The sequence below is a fragment of the Prionailurus bengalensis genome, chromosome D2 (assembly GCF_016509475.1).
Source record: "Prionailurus bengalensis isolate Pbe53 chromosome D2, Fcat_Pben_1.1_paternal_pri, whole genome shotgun sequence".
NCBI lineage: Eukaryota > Metazoa > Chordata > Mammalia > Carnivora > Felidae > Prionailurus > Prionailurus bengalensis.
Genome location: NC_057351.1, coordinates 84,759,821 through 84,783,629, shown reverse-complemented (window position 1 = coordinate 84,783,629; position 23,809 = coordinate 84,759,821). Strand labels below are relative to the sequence as shown.

Here is a 23,809-nt window from a genome sequence, read left to right as displayed (position 1 = left end):
GATTTTTTTTTTAATTTTTTTTAACATATATTTATTTTGAGAGACAGAGAGAGAGTATGAGCAGGGGAGGGACAGAGAGAGAGGGAGACACAGAATTCGAAGCAGGCTACAGTCTCCGAGCTGTCAGCACAGAGCCCAACGCGGGGCTCGAACTCACAAACCGCTAGATCATGACCTGAGCCTAAGTCAGACGCTTAACCGACTGAGCCACCCAGGCGCCCCCCTGGTTGTTTTAAATTTGGTATTTTGGGGTACGTGAAATGTCCCTGTGGTTCTAAGACTAGAGCTTCCGAGAACATGCGTGGAGAAGTGTCTGCTCCCACTTACACCTGCCATCCCTCCTTTTTACCTTTTCCCATCCACTCCCTGTGGGCATCCAGTCTCCTTAGTTTCTGGTACAGCCTCCCTGTATTTCTTTTGTACGGACGAGCAGACAGGTGTGTTTTCTTATACCCCTTCTTTCTTACATGAAGGGTAGATTGCTTCTGTATGTATGGATGGATGTATGGATTTGTAATTTTTTTTAACATTGACTTATTTTTTTTTCAATATATGAAATTTATTGTCAAACTGGTTTCCATACAACACCCAGTGCTCATCCCAAAAGGTGCCCTCCTCAATACCCATCACCCACCCTCCCCTCCCTCAACATTGACTTATTTTTGAGAGACAGAGCATGAGCAGGGGAGGGGCAGAGCGAGAGGGAGACACAGAATCCAAAACAGGCTCCAGGCTCTGAGCTCTCAGCGCAGAGCCCGATGTGAGGCTTGAACCCACAGACTGCAAGATCATGACCTGAGCCAAAGTTGGACGCTTAACTGACTGAGCCACCAGGCACCCCAAGGGTAGCATATTGCAGAACTTCTTTTGCACTTTGTCACTTCACAGTATATCCAGGAAATCGCTGCAAGCCAGGGCACAGAGGTCTTGCCCTGGTTTTTACGGTTGCCTAAGAGCTGCCCTGCTTGGGCACGCCCTGCTCCCCCAGCCGCTCTCCTGCTTAGTTAGCTCTGTGCTTAGTTAGCGGTTTCCAGTAGCTTGCGGTTCAACCAGTGCTATGGTGAGTAACCGTGTGCAGCCTTTTTTTCATATTGTTGTAGCTGTGCCTGGTGGGTAGATTTCTACAGGTGTAATTTCTGGGTTAGAAAGTCTGTTTGTAGCTCTCCTTCCGTATCACCAAGTTTCCTGCAGAATTTGCAGCGGAGGAGATAGGTGCCTGTTTCCCACATCCTTCTGGCAGAGTCTGGGTCACACTTGGAAGTTCTGCCGGTCTGACAGATGCCAAGTGGTATCCGTGGGGGAGGGGCAGAGCGAGAGGGAGACACAGAATCCGAAGCAGGCTCCAGGATCTGAGCTGTCAGCACAGAGTCCAACGCAGGGCTTGAACCCATGAGCCGCGAGATCGTGACCTGAGCCGAAGGTGGAGCTTAACCAACTGAGCCACCCAGGGGCCCCTTATTTCTGGACTTTTTATTCAGTCCCATTTGCCTATTTGTCTATCATCAGTACAACCCAGTTTAATTATAGAGTCTTCATGGTACGGTTTACTATCCAGTGGTTTAATTTTATTTTTTCATTTTTATTGATAGAAATATTAATGTAATGAATGTTTCTCTGATTACCGCTTTAAGTCCAATCCATAGAGTCTGGTATGTTCCTCAGGGTTTTCCTGCCTATTCTTGCATGTTTGTTTTTCCATGTGACCTTTGGTATCAACTGTGTAAGTCCATACAATAATCTGTTGGTGTTTTTACTGGCATTACATTGCATTTATCAATTAACTGTCATCTTTCAAATGTTAAGTCATCCTAACCTAGAATAGAAGATGCCTTTTCATTTGTTCATATCTACTTTTGTGTCCTTCAAGAATGTTTTGAGTTTTCCTCGCATAGGCTCTGTACAATTCTTATTAAACTTACTCCGAAACGTTTGACCCTCTTTGTTGTAATTACTTAGAATGGACTTTTCTCTAATACTTTATTATATTTGAAGGCAGTTTTTGTAAGTTAACTTTGTATCCTAATATTCAAGGGATGGTTTTATTGCTTGGGTTAGTTTTATCATTGATTCTCTGGGGGGTTCCAGATATACATTATGCTATCGTCTGCAAATAGAGATCGTTTTACTTCCTTACCCATTCTTATGCCTCTGCTTGGTGTATCTTTTGTAACTGTACAGGGTAACATAATACCTCTAGGGTAGGGCACTGGTGAGCACAAATGGAGATCGGGCATCCTTGCCTCCATTTTAGTGGAAATGCCACCAGCCTTTTCCCATTAAGTAAGATACTGGCACTAGGAATAGTGTATGTATATTTATCATGTGAAGAATATAACTCTCAGGTCATGATCTCACGGTTTGTGAGTTCGAGCCCCGCGTTGGGCTCTGTGCTGACAGCTCGGAGCCTGGAGCCTGCTTTAGATTCTGTCTCTCTCTCTCTCTCTCACAAATAAGTGATTAAAAAACATATATATATATATATATATATATATATATATATATATATATATAACTCAATTTCTATTTTCTGTGATTTTTATAGATGGGTTTTAAATTTTGGCAAAGGGTTTTTTTAGCATCTCTATAGATAACCATATGTTTTTTCCTTAGGTTTATTAGTACAGTGAATGCTACTGGATTTCTTAATATTGAGCCCAACTTTCATTTCTGGAAAAAAATCCTACTTGGTCACAGTGTGTGGTCTGGTGTTAGATTCTGTTTGTTAATGTTTTATTTAGTATTTCTGCATTGATATTCCTGAGGGGTCCTGGCCTGTGATTGTCTGTCTTTATTGCTCTTTACCTGGTGTGTCAGGGTGACACTTGCTTCACTAAAGAACTTGGGAGCTTTTTCCGATCTTGTCAGTGCTCTGGGCAGTTTACATGGAGCGTTGGAACCGTCCGGCGATGAAGGTCTGCTCGAACCCCTGAAGCTGTCTGTCCGCTGCTTCTTGTGGGGTGCCTGCCTGCCCAGGAAGCGGCTCTTTTTCTTCCCTGCAGTCATCTGCCCCGCGTTCCGGCTGCAGTGGGGCCAGCCTTGGTCATCCGAGTGTCCTTAGGAACTTGTCCTTCTCAGCTACGTTTTCACGTCTGTCTGCACAGACGTCTGTCTGCACAGACGTCTGTCTGCAAAGCCGTCTCTTGGGATTTTCAAAATTTCTTGTTTCCTCGTCACTTTCCCTGTGTCATTTCTTATTCCCTGTATTTGTGCTTTCTCCCCTTTTTTCTTGAGCAACTTAGCCGGTGGATTGTCTGTTTTGTCACTTACCACCCCCCCCGCCACACACACACACACACACACACACACACACACACAAACAAGACTCAGAGTTATTGTTTAGCTCTAGTGTTTTAATGGAAAACTCCACCTCATTAATCAGTTTTTCCCTCCATTGTTTCTCTCCATGCATTTTCTTTTGGGTTACTCTGTTGTTATTTTTATAGTTTTTATGAGCTGAGATTTGTTGGTTTATTAATTTTGTTTTTTCACTTTTATTGATAAAAATATTCATATAATGAATTTTTCTCTGACTACTGCTTTAAATGCATTCCCTAGGTTCAGATACGTAGTGTTTTCTGTGTAATTACTTTTTCAAAATTCTATTCTTTTAGTTTCACCTAAGAGTCAATAATAGGATTTTTAAATATCCAAGTGGAAGTGCCTTTCTGTTTTGTTGTTGTTGTTAATGATGTATACTTACATTGCATTGTGATCAGAAGGTATTGTCTGCAGTGTTTCTACATTATGGAAATTGTTGATGTTTTCTTTGTGACCTAAATACACCATCACTTGTGGTGAATGTGCTATAGTTTTTTGAGAAGATGTATATTCTCGGTTATCAGGGTGTGCGGTTCACTGCATATCCACAAGATCTGCCTTGGTTGATGGTGTTGCTGAGATCTGTCTCCTTACTTACTCTTGTGCACTTGCTCTGTCTTGTACGGAGATGGTGTACTGAATCTCCCACTATGAGTACGTTCCTACCTGCGTCTCCTTGCATATCCTGTTGTATCTGCTTCGTAGAAGTGGTGGTTGTATTATTTGGTGCACAGATTTCATGAGCATTGTGTCTTTTGTTGCAGACTGTGGCGTTTAACATTAAGTACGGCCTCCTGTGTTTAATGCTTTGGGACTTGAATCCTACTCGGTCTCCTTCTTTCTTTTTGTTTTATTTACCTTTGTCCATCCTCTTAATTTTTCGCTTTTCTGAATGACTTTATTTTAGGTGTTTGTCTTGTACGCAGCATGCAGGTGGGGCTTGTTCTGTGAGCCCAGTTAAAAACTGTTTTCTTTTAATAGGGGGGTATTTGAACCTATTTGTATGTCCTTAGTAGCCTGTGTGATTAAACTCTTTATCGTCTCACTTTTCCTGTTTCTTTCTCGTATTCTTTAATACACCTGTTGCTTGCACTGACCTGTCCATTAATCAGAGTGTTTGCCCTTTACCTCTTCCTTCACCTCACATTTTTCAGTTGAATTATTTCTGCTTTGTCACTATGTAATTTTTGCACATCTGCCTTTCAGCTTAACTACACCTTTATTTTGGTCTAAAATACGCACTTACGTATTTTTTTTTTTTTTTTAATTTTTTTTTTTTTTTTCAATGCTTATTTATTTTTGGGACAGAGAGAGACAGAGCATGAACGGGGGAGGGGCAGAGAGAGAGGGAGACACAGAATTGGAAACAGGCTCCAGGCTCCGAGCCATCAGCCCAGAGCCTGACGCGGGGCTCGAACTCACGGACCACGAGATCGTGACCTGGCTGAAGTCGGACGCTTAACCGACTGCGCCACCCAGGCGCCCCCGCACTTACGTATTTTTGAATGTGCCTCATAAATCCTTTGCTGGAGCCCCCAGTCATCACTAGATCAGATAAAGCTGACCTTCAGAAGGGCCGATTGGGGGTACTGTCGTCCACGTCCCTGGTAAGGCCCGTGCCAGTCAACTTCCTTTGCGTCTTCATTAATCTGGGCCCGTGGGCCTTGAGGACTTTGTCCTTACCTTTGAGACCCCATAGCTTCATTAGGACACGTCTCAGAGTTGATTATCCTGGGCCATTTTTCCCAGATACCCTGTGAGAACTTTCGTTTGAAGATTCAGGCCTTTTTCTATGCTGGAAATGTTCTTACATGTTAAATCCTGGCTTTGCGGTTCTGTTTTGTTTTCCTCTTTCGGGAAGCCCGACTCACGGGTGCCACTGCTTCGTGTTTTCTCCCTGCCATGTCTGTCCTCCTCGTGTCCTGTCTTTCCTCGGTGCCTTTGTTACTTTTCATTTGGAGTTATTCTCCTTGGATGCTCTGTAGTTTATTCCTCATTTCTTTCTTTGTTTTTAATTTTTTGATATTTGTTTTGAGAGTGAGAGAAAGAGAAAGAGAGCAGGGGTGGGGCAGAGAGAGAGGGAGAGACAGAATCCCAAGCAGGGTCCATGCTTCAGCGCAGAGCCTCACATGGGGCTCGGTCCCACGAACCGTGAGATCATGATTTGAGCTGAGATCAGGAGTTGGACGCTTAAACCTACTGAGCCACCCAGGCGCCCCCATTCTTCATTTCTGAGATAATTTTGTTTTCCTTCCATTATCTGATGCATCTGCTCATGTCACTTTCTCCCTGTTTTGGTCCTTTTCTGTTTTTAATTTTATATTTCTGATTCAGGGTAGTCTTTCCTGTCCTCAAATGTTTGAATACGTTTATGATTTTAGGGTGTAAATTCCAATTTTCTTTTGACTCATGGTGGTTTTCAGGAGTAACTCTTTACGGTATTGAGTGTTTTTAAAAGATTTCTAGTCTGACGGCAGCCTCTGCGGTTAATTTCGCCCAAGTGCAGGTGCCATGGCTGCTGTTGGCTGGCTGGTTGGTTTTGTTGAGGATGGGCAGGTTGAATCTCGTGTTTCCTTTTTGCTCATAAGACCCTACACTCTCCCTCTTTCTTTTTAGCTTTACACTCAGTTGCCAAAGGGTGGTTCTCCCTGCCTTTTTCCTGTTTTCTTCCCCAGAAGCTCGGAGTTTTGCCGATGCCCCTGTAAATGGTGTCTGTCCCCTTCTGCCACATGTGTGCACCTTCAGCCCCTTCCCTGACCCAGGCTCTCTGCTCAGGCACTTTGTAGCTCTTTTGTGTTTGTACTGGACTTTCTCACCCCTTTGCTGGTGCTGTTCTGTGTCCTATGCTTCTTCCTTGTGCCCCTGCTCACCAGAGCTCACGTCGGCAGGTGCATGTGTGAGCTGGGAGCACGAGGCGCCCCGCACTGGCACCTGCTGGCTTTTCTGTCTCTCACCCTGTTTTCCGTCGTTCACGTTCTCTGTCTTCACATTGTCCCACAGTGTGGTCTTGTGTAGACTCGTAGTTTGGTTAGGGGAGCCGTAGGGAAGTCATGGCTCGTAGCCAGCCTTGTCTTTGGCCACCTGGAGGTCGAGCACTTACCCCGAGAAAGTCTTCTCAGTGGGTTAAGGGACTTGGAGTTCAACATTTTCCAGTTTAATCTCCAATTTTCATTTAGCCTGTAAGGCATGTTAGAGGTCAGTAAAACTAGCACTCTAAATCCATGATAGAAGGTTTCTATCCTGAGTAAATCCACTGAGTAAAAAAATAAAGTCAAATTAGAAAGTACAGACAGGTATTAGCACAGACGATACAAACGTGGTACGAACCTTGGTGATGGTTTGCCAGAGGCCAGGCGGCCGAGGGGGCCGCAGCGTGAGCGCGGGGCCGCTGAGCGGGTGGGAGCTGGTCCAGCAGCGGGGCCGGATGCCGGCCCCGGGCCGAGGTCGGGCTTCACCGCCACACGCAGGGGTCCTGTCGCTTGTCAGCTGGGCATCACTGAAAACAGGGTGGCCCTTCAGAAGGCTCAGTCTTGGGATCTTGAGAGTGAATGCGTTTTTCCTTTAGTGTCGGAGGATTGCTTTCGCGGTTGGCCTTCTTCAGTTCCTGGGGAAGCAGAAGCCAAGTGCTGACTTTCCCAAAGCTTATCAGTTACAGAGCACGTGTGCAACTTGAAAATAAGTACGATTAATTTGCTCCTCAGTGTCAGCGAGACCATAAAGAATTACTCACCTGTGAATTATTCATCTCGTGTGAAGAAAGTTTGTAACTCGAAACCAGGCAAAATGTGTTGAAGCACGTAACTAGTTTCTGGAACAAAATTGATAGGTTTTGTATATTTTCAATATCAGTAAACCAGTCACAATAGTTTATTATAAGAGTTTCGCCCAAAATTGTTGCAGATGTCTCCTTTAAATCTATAAAGCTAAGTAAACACCAAACAGTGCTACAAGTAATGAGGTTAAATGTAACTGATGGAATGGGTTCCTGAAAGACGACGTTTAAAGTCACCCCCCGAACGCCCTGTAAACTTGCCGGGCTCCGCAGGGTCTGTATTTGCAGCTGACATTTTCTGAAAGCAAATCCAGTTAGCGTCGTGTGCTCTAGGAGGCTCTCTGAAGTGACATTTGGTGTATTTCAGAAGCGGGTGTGCAGGAGACTCGAGGTGGCTGGGCAGGAGCGAGGCTGCCCCCCGGTGAAGGTGAGCGCCCCCATGTCCTGGAGCGGCGAGGAGCTCCCTGACAGCGGCCAGCGGTGGCCACGCGCGGGGGTAGGTTCCATTCCCACCAATCCAGCTGTGACCCATTTAAATATTTTAATAAAAAGTGTAAATAATCACTGTTCTGATACATCTGCGGCTGTGATTTGTTAAATAGATTCCTCACAACGGTGGAAGGAACTCGGCCCAGCCTTGCCCGAGATGTATTGCGGGGGAATCTGTAAGTGCATTAACCTTCTCGCTGTGACATAAAAGACAGACTTGTTCTTAAATATTAGATCCATAAAACAAAGTTAATAAAAACGGCATTTACATTTCTAAGGAATGAGGGATGTAAATAAAAAGGTGCAGATTGATTTAAGCTTTCCTTGGCATTCTGCTGGGGCGCAAACTGATTTGTTTCCAGCTTCAGCTTGGAAACAGAAATGAAAATACACTTAAAATTTTTTCTTAACACAGAGTTCAGGGAAGGGAACAGGCCACTGGATACATTTAATAGAGATCATTTGAGGACGTCTTGGAGGAAAGCCCTGACCTCATTTAATTATCCGAATAGGGATGGACATTGTTTTCTCTTTTCCCTGCTTAAGCTTTCTTTCGTGTTTCCGTAAACTTTACAGAAACCACAGATTTCAGAGGGAGAAATGCAGTATTCCCACCATTAAATCAAAGTAAAGGAGGCCTAACATAGCCAGAGTCACATTCCCCATCTCCTGTATCGGGCAGGATATCGTAAGGTTGGACACTAGCGTCATACCTTTGTTATTCATTTTGGACTTACTCTAAGAACAAGTTAATATGTCTTTTGATAACCTCTGTAATTCTTGGGGTTTTTTTAATTTTAAATTTAGAATCGTAATATCACAATAAAATGGAATTACGTTTAATTGACACATAGAAACCAGGAGAGAGAGAGAGAGAGAGAGAGAGAGAGAGTGTGTGTGTGTGTGTGTGTGTGTGTGTATCTGTGTGTATGTGAGTATTTCTTAGATTTCCCCCTACAGATTTTTAGAGAAATGTATTGCTCTGTTTCTGATATGCAAAAGATTGAGTCAATAAATTATAAGATTTTCAGTGGATATATTGCAGGCTACTGTATTTTACAGTGAGAAGCAATGGTTTTGTTTTTAGTGAAGACCTAAGTGTCGGCTATCGCCCGTGTGAACCTCTGGTCACCTGAAGTCATTGGAGAAATAGAAACCAAGCTTAGTGTTTGACTTGCTTTGTAAAGGTGTGCTTTTCGATTTTCTTTTTTTAATGTTTATTTTTGAGAGAAAGAGAGCATGAGCAGGGGAGGGGCAGAGAGAGAGAGGGAGACACAGAATCCTAGGCAGGCTCTAGGCTCTGAGCTGTCAGCATAGAGCCCACTGGGGCGGGGTCGGGGGGGGTGGGGCTCGAACTCACGACTGTGAGTTCGTGACCTGAGCCGAAGTTGGACGCTCAACCGCCTGAGCCATCCAGGCGCCCTGCTTTTCGACTTTTTGTGGTCTTTCCGTCAGGAGAATTCCTGCGCGTTGTGCTTCATTCCCTGGTGTAGTCCTTGAACAAGGGCGGAGTCAGAGATCCAGCGGTCGGAACTTACTGTACTTTAGGTTGGTTCGTACAACAGCTGCACCTGCGCTGGATACAAATACGTGATGTTTACCTGGAGAGACACGGCCCCGTTGTGAGTAAGTTGTGTCAGTGCTGGTGACTAGATGGTGACCTTCCTTGTCCTCGTCCCATTTCCATGGAATGTATCTCTCAAATCCCCCCCTCTGTTGGGCAAATACTTGGAACGTAGTATGGATTCTTAGCGCTCTAAGAGGTTGTGTTCTGGCATGAATGGCTTAAAGAAAAAAAATTTGGCTCAAACAGCTGATTGGATCATTTTAGCTAATATTCTGTTTGAACAACAGTATCTATTTGATTAGGATTTTTCCTTCCTTTGTAACTCCCCAGGCTTGCCTCTGTTATGTTTCATAGGAAATGAATCTGTGAGCAGAGAACCTATATTGATATGTAAATACATCATTTTTTCGTTAGTGCTCGATATTCTTTTCATCTAAATTTCAGAAACCGACTTTAAAAAATCAGTTTCCCTTTATCAGTAGTCATTCTCAATAAAACTTTACCCAGGCTTGGGTGATTTAATATTTACACCCACTGTTTCTAAAAGTCTTATGTAAATAAAGATTGAAATGTGAATTTGAAAAGTCACACCTCTTGATATTTGAACAGACTATAGCTGCGTATATCTTCTTTTTCTAATAATATGGCTAGTTTCTCTCCTAAGCTTTTAAAATAATAAGACGCTATTTTTGTATTCTGGAACATCAAAAGGTTCAGTGTTAAATAAAAAGCAAATAGTATTTTTAGAAATGTGAGATCCCAGGGAGCAGTGCTTACCAGGAAATCACCAACAGACAGCAAGTCCGACTTGCAGAAGACTTCATTAGACACACGACTCCATCCACAGACGTGTGCCCGTGCACACAAGTGTGCCCCTTCTGTACCACTGTTCCCGTAGTGGAGCCAGGGTGGTGACCTTGGGTCACAGAGAAGCGCAGGGTGCACCGGGGAGTCTGTGGGGCCCTAAAGGGAAACTCCCCTTCTTTGGTGCTCCCCGCCTCCCCCCATAACCTCCTTTGTGCCTCGTTTTCTGGTGTGGTTCTGACTTGGCGGGACCTCACCTGATCGGCCGGTCCTGCCCTGAGTCCTCAGGCAGCCGTCGCAGCTCGGAGCCTGAGTTTCTGCTGTCATTGTCCTCCTGAGCTCTTCGTTTTTAGCACGAATCGTTTCTCATGAATGCAGGGTCTTGGCTTCTCGCGTATGCGGGGACTTCTCGGTTGCCCTTCTCCACCCGCCTTGTCGCCCAGGCTGGCGCGTGGTCTCCTCCCTGTGCGGTCTGTTCTGGCTCCCCTTGCAGCGACCGCCATTTGGGCCTTGCCGCGGGGTCTCTGCTGTCGTGCGTGCTGTTCCTTGGAGGCACCTTCTCTTAGCCCTGCTTCGTCCTGCTCGGGTGACCGACGGCTGCAGTGAAAGTGGCCCCTGTCCTTGTGGTGGGACGTGGCGTTCCGTCCTTTGGGGAGTCCACCCTTCCCCAGGCCGGGGTGCCCCCTCTCCGCAGCCCCGTCCAGGGCTGCGAACCTGGAGGCAGTGCCAGTGGCCACCATCGCTGATGACCTCTCCTTCGTGGGCGGTTCCAGGACTGGGCCACAGCCTGGCCACGACGCCTCCTTTCTCGGGTGAGCTTCGCCCGCTGGGTGCAGGGCCCACGGTGGCCGAGTGGACCGTGGAAACCGTGCCATCGTTTGCAAATTCTAATCCGTTCGATGAAACCCAACAGGGCCGTGCAAGGTCTGTAGGGCAGTCAAGTGAAGGTACGTGGTGTGGGGGTGGGGGCACCGTAAGGCAGGAAATTGTGGGAGAAGCAGATCTCCCTCGTTCGTTGGGGCGCTGTGTCCTGGCACCAGTTTCCCAGGTGGCATCTGGTCCCTGTCACCCTAGCTCCCCAGTGCACGAGCCCTGCAGGGGCAGGGCCACCTTCAGATTGTATTGGGTCTGCATGATGGTCGCCTGCCCGGTTTTTCTCAGCTCTGTGCCCCACCTTTGCTCTGCTCTGTGTCGTGGAGACTGTGCTTCCAGACTCCTTGGCTTCTGGTTTCTGACCCTGGAGCCTGGAGTGTGAGGGAGGGTGGGGTGGGAGCCAGGGCGCCTCTCTCCCCCACCTCACCCCCAAGGCAGCCTCTCAGCCCCTCCCTCTAAGATGCCAGCTCCTGCAGAGTTAGCCCGCTTGCCCCCAGCTCCTGCCAGGTGGCACGGGCTTCTGGGCTCTGTGGTCATTTTGCTTCCGCTTCTGCTCCGTGCCGGGGCCTGCGGCTGTCTGCGTGGGGGCGTGGGCTTGCCTTGACCTCCCCTGCAGGGCCTCTCTGCTCTTCCGTGAGCGGTTGAAGCCATATTAAATTCCCTGCGTGAAATACCTGCATTTGTTTCTGAACTGTATCCTATTTAATTGCCTGAAGAGTAGACCAGTCCTCTTGGACGACAAAAAAAAAAAAAAAAAAAAAAAAAAAAAAAAAAGATTGCAGTTTTAAACACGGGCCTCTGGGTCTCTGTTGCCCACCCTCAGGCCTCAGGGTGTGGTTCAGCAAGCGTGGCGTTTTGTAGCACGGGCAGAGCCTGCCCCAGCCCGGAGCTGCCTGGGCGATGTGGTGAGCCCGGGCATTAAATCGAAAGAGTCAGGCCCTTTAATATTGCTCATCACTGGTGGTGTTTGTTCTGTTATCTGGGGTGAGCTGGGTTTTATTACCTAAACTGGTGCTGAATTGCCACATAAAAGCTGATGTGCAAACCACAATGTTTTGGTTTTATGGATTCCCCCCCCCCCAACACACACACCCCAACAAGTTGATTTTAGGTAACAGCCTGTTCATTAGTGATGAGGGCAGGTACTAAGGGGAGTAGACCTAATAAGCCTCTGTGCTGTTCCCAGGCTGACACTGAAGTCCCTTGACTGACAGTGCAGGGGAGGGGCGGGAGAAGGAGAGGCGGGCAGGGAGTGGGGTGTGTGGTCCAGCCTGTGGTCCAGCCTCCCGGCTGCAGCAGCCCAAGTATGGTTACTCTGATTCTGAATGGATATTCTTGTTTTCTTTGTACTTTTTATCTCCAAATGCGTGACCTTTAAAATGTTTGTTTTGTGTTATTTACCCACCTGTCTGATTGGTAAGTGCTTCCTACATCTGTGGCATCTCTAAATACTGGGCTGAGACAGGAACCAACCCAGGGCCCGGGGTGCAGAGAGCCTGCCTTTCTCCTGGCCTGCGTCGCAGCAGGAGGATGGGTGTGGCCAGGCTTAGCGGTCCAGGCGTCTAGCGGGGACGAGGCCGGGATGAAAACGTGGTGTTCTGACGCCGCCGAAGGAAGGTCGATGAGCAGCTGTTTGCTCTTTGTGCCCCATTTCAGCACTAGCTGCTTCTGGTCAGTCCTTCATTCTTATGTCCTGAGAGAGGAAAACACAATCCGTGGTTTCAAGGGAAATTTCATCGATTATCCCATGAGAATCAAATCGTGCTTGTGCATTTCCCCAGCTTGGCCAAGGATGCCAGAGTTTGTTGAACCTCGTGCATTCATGCTTGAGGAGAACGGGGTCCACCATGGTGGGCGGGCAGGCGGGCTCCAGCGGTCAACGCAGCCCGCCCCTCCGCCCGCTCCTCTCGGCTGGTCTTTGTGTGTGTTTACAGCCCGCGTGCCAGCCTCACCAGCCCCCCAACCCCGCACATGGCCGCAGAGATCAGCTCTCACCTGCTGAGAGGTGCTGCAGTGAGTGAGTGAGTGAGTGAGAGAGAGAGAGGTGTCCTTGTGGACATCACTCCCAGATGCCAGGAGAGCGTCTGGGCTCAGACACGGTGCTGAATTATTCAAACTGGATGAACACGCTGGCTGAGAAGAGAGTTTGGCTGTGTCAGTACAGCCGAGTGTGAATCCCAGAACAGATGAGTTTGGATAGACTTCTTACCAAATCTTCAGATTTAGCTTCTGACAGTAAATGTTTTCTCTAGAATACAGCAACCAGGAAAATTGTTTTGTTTTTTTTAACTATGTTATTGAGATCAGACTTCAGATAACTAGAAAAACCAAACAAACATTTCTTTCTTGCAAATAAAATAAGTTAAACTGTGAGGAGATGGTGAATGGATTGAAAACACTTTAAGAAAGATGTAATTTAGACTTGCTAGGGGCACGTTAGGTGCGCTGATGCAAATGTATCCACCTTCTGGTACAGATAAAAGCATGAAATGCACAGTTAATGTGTAGTAAGTGAAGAGAGAGAAAACAAAAGCAGAACAATAGATACAGACACATCCCTGGTGGCAGTTACTAAGTCCCCACCTTTGTTGAGTTTGGTCCTAGAGTAGGCCGGGGGGACCAGGGGGTGGGGAGGCTGGGGGACTAGAATTCTGATGTCCAGAGGCAGATAGATGTGACTTTGGCCAGTGGAGGTGTGGGAGCTAGAACCTGGACCCTTGCCCAAAGTTCCGAGCCTGGAAGATCTACTTGTCCCTTAAGGGGACTAGAAATTAAAACACCAGGCCATACACGGGTGTCTGGGCCCCAGGCTGGTTCTCTTTCTGAGTGGTACAAGAACCAAAAGCAAAGCATGAACATAGAAATACAGACTCTCGAAGTCCATTAAGGCCCTGGATAGTGGCAAATGCAGAATCGTCCTGCGGGCACACCTCCACCATCCAGAGCACACAGGCTGCAGAGGTCAGACAGTCTACACTGAGGATGCCTGAACAATTGTCAGAACAATACAAATGACACCCATAGATCTATGGCTGGGGTGAGGGGGGTGTTGGGGACACATCAGGAATTATAACGAGAATACAAACCCCCAAGACTCTGAAATAGAAAAGAACTTGAAATTTGCCGTAAGACTGATTGTTTTAAATTTTTTTTTAACGTTTATTTATTTTTTGGGGGACAGAGAGAGACAGAGCATGAACGGGGGAGGGGCAGAGAGAGAGGGAGACACAGAATCGGAAACAGGCTCCAGGCTCTGAGCCATCCGCCCAGAGCCTGATGCAGGGCTCGAACTCACGGACCGCGAGATCGTGACCTGGCTGAAGTCGGCCGCTTAACCGACTGCGCCACCCAGGCACCCCAAGACTGATTGTTTTAAATTTAAAAATGATTAAAGAGGAAATAGAGCCATAATCAAAGATGAGTATAGTGTGAAACGAGAATTGGAAGGTTGAAAGAACTAACCTAAAAGTGAGTGACTTGGCCACTGAAGTTAGATGTAGTGAAAGACAGAATCCGTGAACTAGCTTTGTCTGGAGAAATCATCCAAAGCACCTCACGAGCTTATAAAGAGACAGAAAGTATAGAAGGTGTGATGCAGAGTCTGAGGAAAGAATGGAAACCCCATCAGGAAATCCAGAAGGAAGGAGTTTAGAGAAGAGGAGGAAAAAATAATGACCCGACTTGAAAAGATTCATGGCTTTTGGAAAGATAGTAGCTGAGAATTTTCCAGAATTAAAGGAAAGACATGTGTAGCCAGACAGTCTTGAAGCAAAAGAACAAGGTGACAAAGGTCACCTGTCAGATGTCAAGATCCATTACAGAGTGATAAGGGTTAAGACGGTGCTGGCCCAGGGATAGAGAAATAGACCAGTGAGATAAAAGGGAGAGCGTTAAACTTGCATATACGGCAACTGCCAACAGTGTAGAGACTCAACGGCAAGTCAGGTGGGAAGGACAAGGTCTCTCAACTGTGCTAACATACGTGGCCATCTACATGAGGAAAGGTAAGAGCAGATCTCTGCCTCACATAAATCAATCCTGGGAGGTGGGGGGAAGGTTAAAGACCCTAAATGTCCACACAGAATTGTACAATCTAACAAACTCACAGGGGAAGGATTGGTATATTTGTCTATGAACATAAGCTACATCGCATGCCAAAATCCCTCCACACTGTTGAAGAAGATCCCATAAAGCAGGGAAGACATTTGTGACATACCAGAAAGTTGCAGATAAATGGACAAAGTGTATGAATTGGCAATTGAGAGAAGAGGAAACCCAATTAGCCAGTAAACATAAACAGATGTTAAGCCTTGCTAGTAATTAAGGGTATAAAATTTAAGCATCAAATTGGCAGATAACAACGATAATAGCAAACCTCAGAAGTGTGAAGGGAATGGGACGTCCATTCCGCTAGTCCTCCTCACCTGACTTCGGTCCTACCTCCTTACCCTTTCCCCTGGCTTAGATGGCAAGGTTTCCCAAACTGGATCCCTGTCGAGATGATCGGTAGGAGACTGATCAGGAAAGTTGTTCCGAGTCACTCATTAGAAGCCGACGACAGAAGTGAGGGCGGGGTGTGGGATGAAAGGCTCTGCCCACCTCATTCGAGGCTGTGCACGTTGACACAGTGAAAGGGAGAGCAGATCCCTGCTAGGGAGGGTGGTGGGCATTCCCTGTGACCCAGAAGATTCTTCCCTGGGAGGAATGCACACAAGGTAATTGTAGTTGCATTGTTTGCCGAGCAAACAGCCAGAAACCCGACTCTCCTGTGGGACAGTGGGTAGGTGAGTTTGGGTATATGAATTTGACAAAGTATCACAGTAAAAATGGATGAACTTAAGGAAACTACGGAAGGATGTGTATAGAATGATGCCATTTAGATACAATTTTAAACTTGTAAAACACTGATATTAACTGAAAGAAGACATTCCTGAGAATGAGAAACTTCAGGGTCAGGGTGACGAGTTCGTTTCTCCTTAGGGAGTGAGGGCTCAGGATGTACAGGGTGTTCAGGTTGTGTCTGTCATGCCCTGTCTCCCAAGCCACGTGGTGCTTCGTGAGGGCGGGTCTGTTTGTGTCTATACCTTTCTTGTGTTCCTGAAATCATGGTGGGTAGGCCTTGCGCATGACCTGTCAGCACATCTCTCATGGAGCTGCTTAGGAGGCAGGGAGGGGTCATGCTTTGGCCACAGACCTCTGGTTGGTGAAAACAGACACCGGGAGACTTTGGAATAGTGTCTTTGACACGCTCAGAGGACAGGTCCTTTGTGGGCATGTGGGCTGGCTGTACTAAGCACGAGGCTAGGATGGCCAGCGCAGCGGGGATGGCAGAAGAGACAATGTAAACAGACCAGTAACAGTGAAACAAATTGGGAAAGTTAGCAAAAAGCTGCCATCGCAGATGGCTTCTTAGGTTAAAAAAGTCCTACTTGAAGTAACAGAAGCGTGAGTTAACATTAGAAAACCTGCATTGATCAGAGGCGAGAAACCAACGATCATCCAAATCTAAATAAATGCAGGCTCCAGATCCCACTGATGGGAAGAACTCAGCAAACCAGAACTAGAAGTGTTTATCCTGGGAAGGTTTAGGGTTCGTCACACTGGGTGGAAGCATTTCCGTTGATGAAGAGGGAAACACAAGTTTGCTGCTGTCGCTCGCTCCCTGACTCCCCAGGGAGGGGTAATGCTTCCATTTTGGACACCGTGAGATGGGAGAAAAGAAGCAATGGTGTAACAATTGGAAAGGAAAAGATAAGTTTTTATTTCAGATGATACAATTACCCACATAGGAGATCCAAGAGAAGTCACAGATAAAGTGCTAAAACTGATATTCATCGCACTTGTTGGATAGAAGATGAACACTCAAACAGGATAGATGAATGGATAGAGAAACTATGGACACACTCCACGGAATGTTACCCAGCCACAAAAAAGAATGAACTTCTGCCATGTGCAACAACGTGGACAAACCTCGGGGGTGTTACGCTGAGTGGGGTAAGTCAGAAAGAGACATACCGTGCAGTCCCACTACCGCGTCGGATCTTTTATTTAAAAACAAAAGCGGCTAATACATACTGAGAACAGGCTGGTGGATGCCCGGGGTAGGGAGTTGGAGAAATGGGTGAAAGGGATCAAAAGGTGAAATGGAAACAAAAATTTTAAAAGACAGCAACAGCAGCAGCAGCGGGTAAGTGGATTCTTTAAAGTCCTCAGACTCCTCACAAGGCAGCCTGCTTGAGATCGCAGCATCCCCTCGAGGTGCCAGATGCCCCTTCCCTAGAGCCCATGCCCGTGAGCTTGAGAGAAAACAATTTTATGATGATAGCCCGATTTTGGAGAGTCTGTCCTTGGTGCCTGCTTTTGAAGTCCACGAAAGCTGTGTGTACAGTTTTGTTTTTAGCTTTAAACTCAAGGCTTTTCCTAGAATGTACCTTCCTCCACATTCCCTATTTTTTTTAATGTTTATTTTATTATTTTTGAGAGCGAGAGAGACAGAGTGTGAGCGGAGGAGGGGCGGAGAGAGAGGGAGACACAGAATCAAAAGCAGCTCCAGACTCCGAGCTGTCAGCCCAGAGCCCGACAGGGGCTTGAACTCAGAAACAGTGAGATCATGACCTGAGCTGAAGTCGGACACCTAGCCACCCAAACCACCCAGGCGCCCCCCTCCATATTCCCTATTTGTAAAATACGGTCTGTCTCGAGCTCAGCAACGTTCCTCTGTGTTCCCCTCAGCCCCGTTCCCCATGGACGTGAGCACCGCGAGTCTCCTTGCTCGGGCAGGTGGAGCAGCCTCTGCCTGTTCAGTCTCCATCTTCTTTTCCCCAGCAGGAGCCCCTGACTCAGCCTCGGAAGGGGGAGGAGGTTGTGGGACGCCACCCCGACTTCAGTTCTGCCCACGTGTCCTTTCCCCCTGGTCTAAGTGCCCTGCTTCCCAAACTTGATTCTGTCACAGACAATCGGTGGGGAGGATTATAAACCGTTTGCTCATTACTGTTCTGAGTTGATCATTAGAAGCTGTTGCTGAGTAATGCTGAGTACTACTGAGTACTGCTGAGTGCTGAGCTCTGTTCCTATTGCCCACTCCCGCCCCCTGCAAGGGTCTTCACTGGGTAGACCGGGGTGCGTTCCAGTGCCTGAGAGCTCTGGAAAAGCTGGAGCAGAGGCAGAACGTGATTTCAGGAATCGGGGCCCCTTTGACTTCACGTGGGCCCCGCTGTCCTCAACGACTCAGACTCATACTGGCACTTTAACTTTGTAAGGAGGTGGAAAGTTCAAATACAGCATTCCTGAATTTCTCAGCAGTTCGGGCTGGGACCTGGTGGGATGAGGGAGAGCTCACTCCTGGGCGTGCCCCTCCCTGCTGCTCAGTGCAGGCTCTGTCCTGCATGACACAGGGCCCGGTGCACACTGGAAGGGCACGTCCAGGTTCCACCCTCCTCCCCTCCCACCTCACCATACCCCTCTCCAGCAAACAAGGGTGCTGTAGTGTGATAGTGCTGTGGTCTGTCCTCAGCAGAATGTACCTGCAGAAAAGGCAGACCCAGGCCCAGGAAATAGGCTCCGGAAGCAGAGCAGGGGTGGGAACATCCCGTTGGCCCCGTGGATTCCTTACCCCATGGAGAGGTACAGCCAGGATGGGCTGGGGGGGTTCCTCTGGAACATGAGGCCCAAGGTGGTGGGTACACTGTTAAGGGAGCTTGGATGGAGGGGGAGAGACACTCTTAGCAGTAATAATTAGGAAACAAATCACACTCGTATTATTTCTTCTGGATGTGAGAAGCAGCAAGCCCTTGGATGATTAGAAGGACAGAACAAGAACTTCTTAAAGAATAAAATCTGTTCCACTCTGAGGAGACGGTGAAGTGCATTAAAAGGCAAGTTAGCGCTTTAAGAAACGATTTAGGCTTCCTAAAGTCTGGATTTGACTTACTGTCCAATATCCTTTAAATTCAACCTGAAGGATGCCCTTCAGTATTTCTTGTAGGGTAGGTCTAGCTGCAACAGACTTTCTCTGTTTATCCAGAGATATTTACCTAGCCCATTCATTTCTGGAGGATAGTTTGGCTGGATATAGAATTCTTGATTGACGGTCTTTTAGCACTTTGAATACACACTGTCACTGCCTCCTGACTTCTGTATTTCTGATGAGAAGTCAGCTGTTAACTTTCTGGAGGGTCCCTCTCCCTCTCTGCCTTCAGGAGGATTTGAGTTTTGACAGTGTTATTCTGCTGTGTTCAAGTCTGGACGTCTTTGGGTCTGAGGCCCTCCCAATATTAGAAACGAATAAAAGCTCTCTTCTAAAACATCTCTCTCTTGGTGGAAATACATTGGAGTTGTATTTTATCAAAAATGGTATATTCCCCGTTTCTTATAAGATTACTTTTTAAGCCCAGTCAGGCCATAAGGTGTGGTCAGTCAGCATGAGACTCACAGGTAAGGCACAACACCCTCTTCCTGCCTGTCATGTTGGAGACTCAGCGCCCAGATCTCCCCTGTCAGCCACAGGGTGTTGCAGAGTCAGAGGACTAGGACCTTGCTTCTAGATTGGTGATAGGACAGGCTCCTTTTTGGGTGTACCTGTGGCTCTATGCTCCAAGAGGGACATTGACCAAGTGGAACGAATTGAGGAGAGGGAATGGAACGAGGCAGGAACTCTGAGCATTGGCGAAAGGCTTAAAGGAGCAGTTTCTGTGTTTAAGATTCTGGACTCGGTTGGGTGCCTGGGTGGCTCAGTCGGGTTGGGCATCCGACTTCAGCTCAGGTCACGATGTCGCAGTCTGTGAGTTCAAGCCCCGCGTTGGGCTCTGGGCTGATGGCTCAGAGCCTGGAGCGTGCTTCCGATTCTGTGTCTCCCTCTCTCTCTGCCCCTCCCCCGTTCATGCTCTGTCTCTCTCTGTCTCAAAAATAAATAAACGTTAAAAAAAATTTTAAGATTCTGGACTCGGCGTTCATATTGACATGGCTCCGTCTGTCTCATTGTCCCGAGTCTTGTCCATTCTGCCTCCAACACATCTTCAGATAACCCCATCCAGTGGAAAGGGGGCAGCTGGGGGCTGGAGGGAGACCTCTCAGCAAAACATTTTTTTTAAAAAAACTTGGTATTTGGGCTACATGGTGGTGGTGCTATTGGCAGCAGTAATGATGATATGATGATGATGATGATGATGAAGATGATGAATTAAAGAGCCTGATCTAGTCCCCTCCCCCTGGAATGTCCCTCCCTCAAGAGAGGCCCCATCTTGCCTGGAGTCTTGCTTCCTGGCCCTGTCCACTGCACTCCCTCTCCCAGAGCATCTCAGAGTGAGCTTCCCAAGCTCTGTGTGACCCCATCTCTGCCACTTCCTATGCCTGGGGCAGTGCTTCCTCGCCCAGGCTCCTGCTGCTGAGGGGCTCAGGACAAGAGCTTCCTGGCCAGAGAAGTTGGGGAAGTGCTATGTCCTTTCCCCACCTTTTGGAGAGTTGATGGGTAGTAGGTGATTAAAGAGCCCAAGAACCACAGTAAAGACTCTTGTTTAAATGTCCTTTTATAAAGGGATGCTTGTTACACATGCAGTGCAGAGGCTATTTTGGGAAACAGAGGCCTGTTGAATAAATTCAACACCTATAAATTTCACAATCTGGGGCGCCTGGGTGGCACAGTCGGTTAGGCATCCGACTTCAGCCAGGTCACAATCTCGCGGTCCGTGAGTTCAAGCCCCGCGTCAGGCTCTGGGCTGATGGCTCAGAGCCTGGAGCCTGTTTCCGATTCTGTGTCTCCCTCTCTCTCTGCCCCTCCCCCATTCATGCTCTGTCTCTCTCTGTCCCAAAAATAAATAAATGTTGGAAAAAAATTAAAAAAAAAAATTTCACAATCTGGGCACAGCATGGCATTCCAGATAGATCCCCTGTCCCTGCCTGTGTGTGCTGTGAACCCTGGCTTCAGTCATCACAGATGACTTCCCTGGTTCTGGGACATTCTTTTTTATTTTTTTTATTTTTAATTTTTTTTTTAATGTTTAGTTTTGAGAGAGAGAGAGAGAGAACGAGTGGGGGAGGGGCAGAGAAAGAGGGAGACACAGAATCCAAAGCAGGCTCCAGGTTCTGAGCTGTCAGCACAGAGCCTGACAAGGGCTTGAACTGATGGACTGCAAGATCATGATCTGAGCTGAAGTCAGATGCTTAACCAACTGTGCCACCCAGGCACTCCTGGTTCTGGAACATTCTGATCTGTTCTCATTGCCGGTGAGCCCTCTCACCTTGTAAGATTGTGTTTTGCCTTCTTGGTCCACTAAAATACCTGTCCTGTGTAAAGCCTTTGCTGACTGCTCCTTGGGTAGAATCTGAGATCTCCAGAGCATCTTGTTCCAATCTGCCGGGATGATCCATCCTTGTGAAACATGCTCACAAGCCTGGGCGCCGCTTCCCCTGCCGTGTGCCAGTCCCAGGTCTTTCGTGTTGGGTCCCTGTGGCTCAGGGCAATACCTACCTTCGAGGAGATGGACACCATCGTGGACCAGACCGCTTTGTCCCCTCCACTGCCCGGCCCAGCCTCCACTGGCATCGTGATGTGGTCTTGGAGAGCAGGGCTCCCCTGCCAGCTGCTGTCATTGGGCCACGGATCCACACTGCTCTCTGCTGGGATGGTGACCAACTGGGACGAGGGTTTCTAGACTCTGGACAAGACCTCTCACTTCACGGTGGCACAGTGTCGGGCCACCTGTCTGCCCCTAGCCATCTGGTCCTTCCCAGTTATCTCTGCGGGCAAAGGCGAGGAGGCCTCAGGTGGGATGGGCAGAAGCCCTGGACTGTTACCAACTGAGGTTACTTCCCCTGACAGGAACCACTACAGCTTCTCTGTGTTGGGTTCCTATTCAGTATTTAGTCAACGTCGTTTGAAAAAATTCTATTTCACGGGATGCCTGGTTGGCTCAGTCAGTTGAGCGTCCAACTCTTGACTTCGGCTCAGGTCATGATCTCACAGTATAGGAGCTCGAGCCCCGCGTCGGGCTCTGTGCTGCTGACAGTGTGGAGCCTGCCGTGAATCCTCTGTCTCCCTCTCTCTCTGCCCCTCCCCTGCTCGCACTCTATTGCTCTCTCTCAAATAAATAAACATAAAAAAATAATTCTATTTTATGAATATATAAGTTATATTTTCAGTCTCTTTGTTTTCCTTCATAGCATGTAGGAAAGAAGAAAAATGTTTATTTGAGAACATTCTATGTAACAGGCACCGTAGGAAGTGCTCTAAATATGTTTTATTATATGTTCTGGATACTCTGTAAATGTAGATTCACCTCAGAAATAAAACATTCGTACAAGTGTGCGCCCTGTCGTTCTAAACGCAGTGCTTTGTGTCAGTGGACAGACAACCGCAGCAAATTACTTCCCACGGTGTACTTTTGTGTCATCGTAGGGACATCTTAGCCACACGGAGAACTATTAGAAGGTGCAAGCGGGAAGGCTCCGGTCTGGGTTCCAGCCATCCACGTGCCAGCGAGTGTCGTGTCCTGGACGGACGTGGGCGCCCACCTGTTCACGCTGCAGCCCGTTGTCCTCTCGCTCGGGTGACCCCCGTGTCCACCACGCCAGAGCCAGGAGGACCCCGTCCCCTCAGAGGAGCCTTCCGACCGTTGTTACCTGCCACAGCCTCCTTTCAGATGCATCGTTTGCATCATGTCAAAGTTAAAAAAAGATCCAGTGTCAGATTCCCTATGAGGTTTGAGGGCCCAGTGGCTCATGGAGCTTCGTCCGGGCTCTTCCGTCAGGCTTTCCAGTTGTTTTGTGGGTGTGTCCAGGGCTGCTTGTGCTCTTTTTTAACTAAAAGACTTATTTTTATACTTAAAATACTCTATAATCTTAACCTGGATTTTACTAAATGCTGGTATCCAATCTGTTCCATGTAATTCCCCAACCGAAGTTGTGAGGCACAGGGCTTCCTTTATATTAAAGTGAAATTTCTTATTTCTCTCGGGTTTTCAATGCATCGTCGGGGTGTGCAGACTGGCGTCATTTTCCCTGGGTCTGAGGGCTTCCTGACACGTCCTCGTACTTAGTAGGCAAGGTCCTCTCAAAACTACTGGGTTATAGGACGACTCTGGCTCTTTGCGCTCCCAAAGCCCGAGCGGGACGGCGTCCCCGCACCCTCCGTTTTCATCAGTCACCCCCCGGGCACCCCCCGGTGCCCGCCCCAGCACTGACATTCGAAAGAGCCGGTCCGCAGCCCCGTGTGTGGTCGTGGAGGGACTTGGTGTTGCACAGAAGGGCAGAAGACTGGACGTTGGGAGGAGATGAGGCCAGTACCTGTGGTGACGTGGCTTACCCAGAATCTCAGGCGCACCGCTGTGTCACGGGGAAGAGATCGGACTGTTCTGCCCCCGGCGGCTTGGAGGTCACCAGTCATTCAGCCCTGGGTCAGGGCACATACCTGGCCTGAGACGAGACCGCAGTCCTCACCAGACAGCCAGGGCTGAGAGCCGTGAGGCTGAGATTTGTGGCCTTAGAACACGTGCTTCTGAGGACCTTTCTCGCACTCCTCTCTTCAGAGTGAGACGCATCTGAGCTCCCAGGGAAACAGTGGGAGTTCTGGAGTTCTTTGGTTCACCTTTCTGGTGGGTGAGCTTGACCTTCCCCCAGATTCACAGGGACAGGAGGTGGCCACTTAGTCACTCGTTGTTTTGGTAATTACCCGTCGCCCACACATCACCCCAGCTCTTGACGTGAACCAAAAGCTTTTTCTGTGGACGCTAAGCCCCGGGCATCCTCCTGCCTGGTGGAAAGCAGCTGTGTTCAGAGCCAGACACACTTGGTGCAGGTTCCCCGTCCCCCATGGCGTCTGGCCTCATGAGCCAGTCAGCAGCGTCCTGGAGCCTCGTCCTCCCCGTCCCTCTGTGGGGGTGGAGGGAACATGAAGCACGGGCGTGCACAGACGGCCGTGGTGACCTCACGGTGTCCTTCCTTGTGCCCCACTGCACAGCCCTCCAACCCCAGAGAGGCCCTCTCCTCTGGAA

At 48.0% G+C, this 23,809-nt stretch overlaps 1 protein-coding gene across 2 annotated transcripts in view; it reads left to right on the top strand.

Moving 5' to 3' along the window:
• The window catches only part of CD2H10orf143 (chromosome D2 C10orf143 homolog), a 46,574-nt gene extending 23,807 nt beyond the window's left edge, over positions 1 to 22,767 (top strand). For both annotated transcript variants that reach the window (XR_006299881.1, XM_043597895.1), the window contains 3 exons: positions 7,458 to 7,586; positions 7,693 to 7,755; positions 22,216 to 22,767. Coding sequence is in view for 1 of the 2 variants with exons in the window: in XM_043597895.1 (XP_043453830.1) it covers positions 7,458 to 7,586; positions 7,693 to 7,755; positions 22,216 to 22,245 (222 nt within the window). In the remaining variant the exon portion in view is untranslated. The remainder of the gene's footprint in view (positions 1 to 7,457; positions 7,587 to 7,692; positions 7,756 to 22,215) is intronic.
• The last annotated feature ends 1,042 nt before the right edge of the window (positions 22,768 to 23,809 follow it).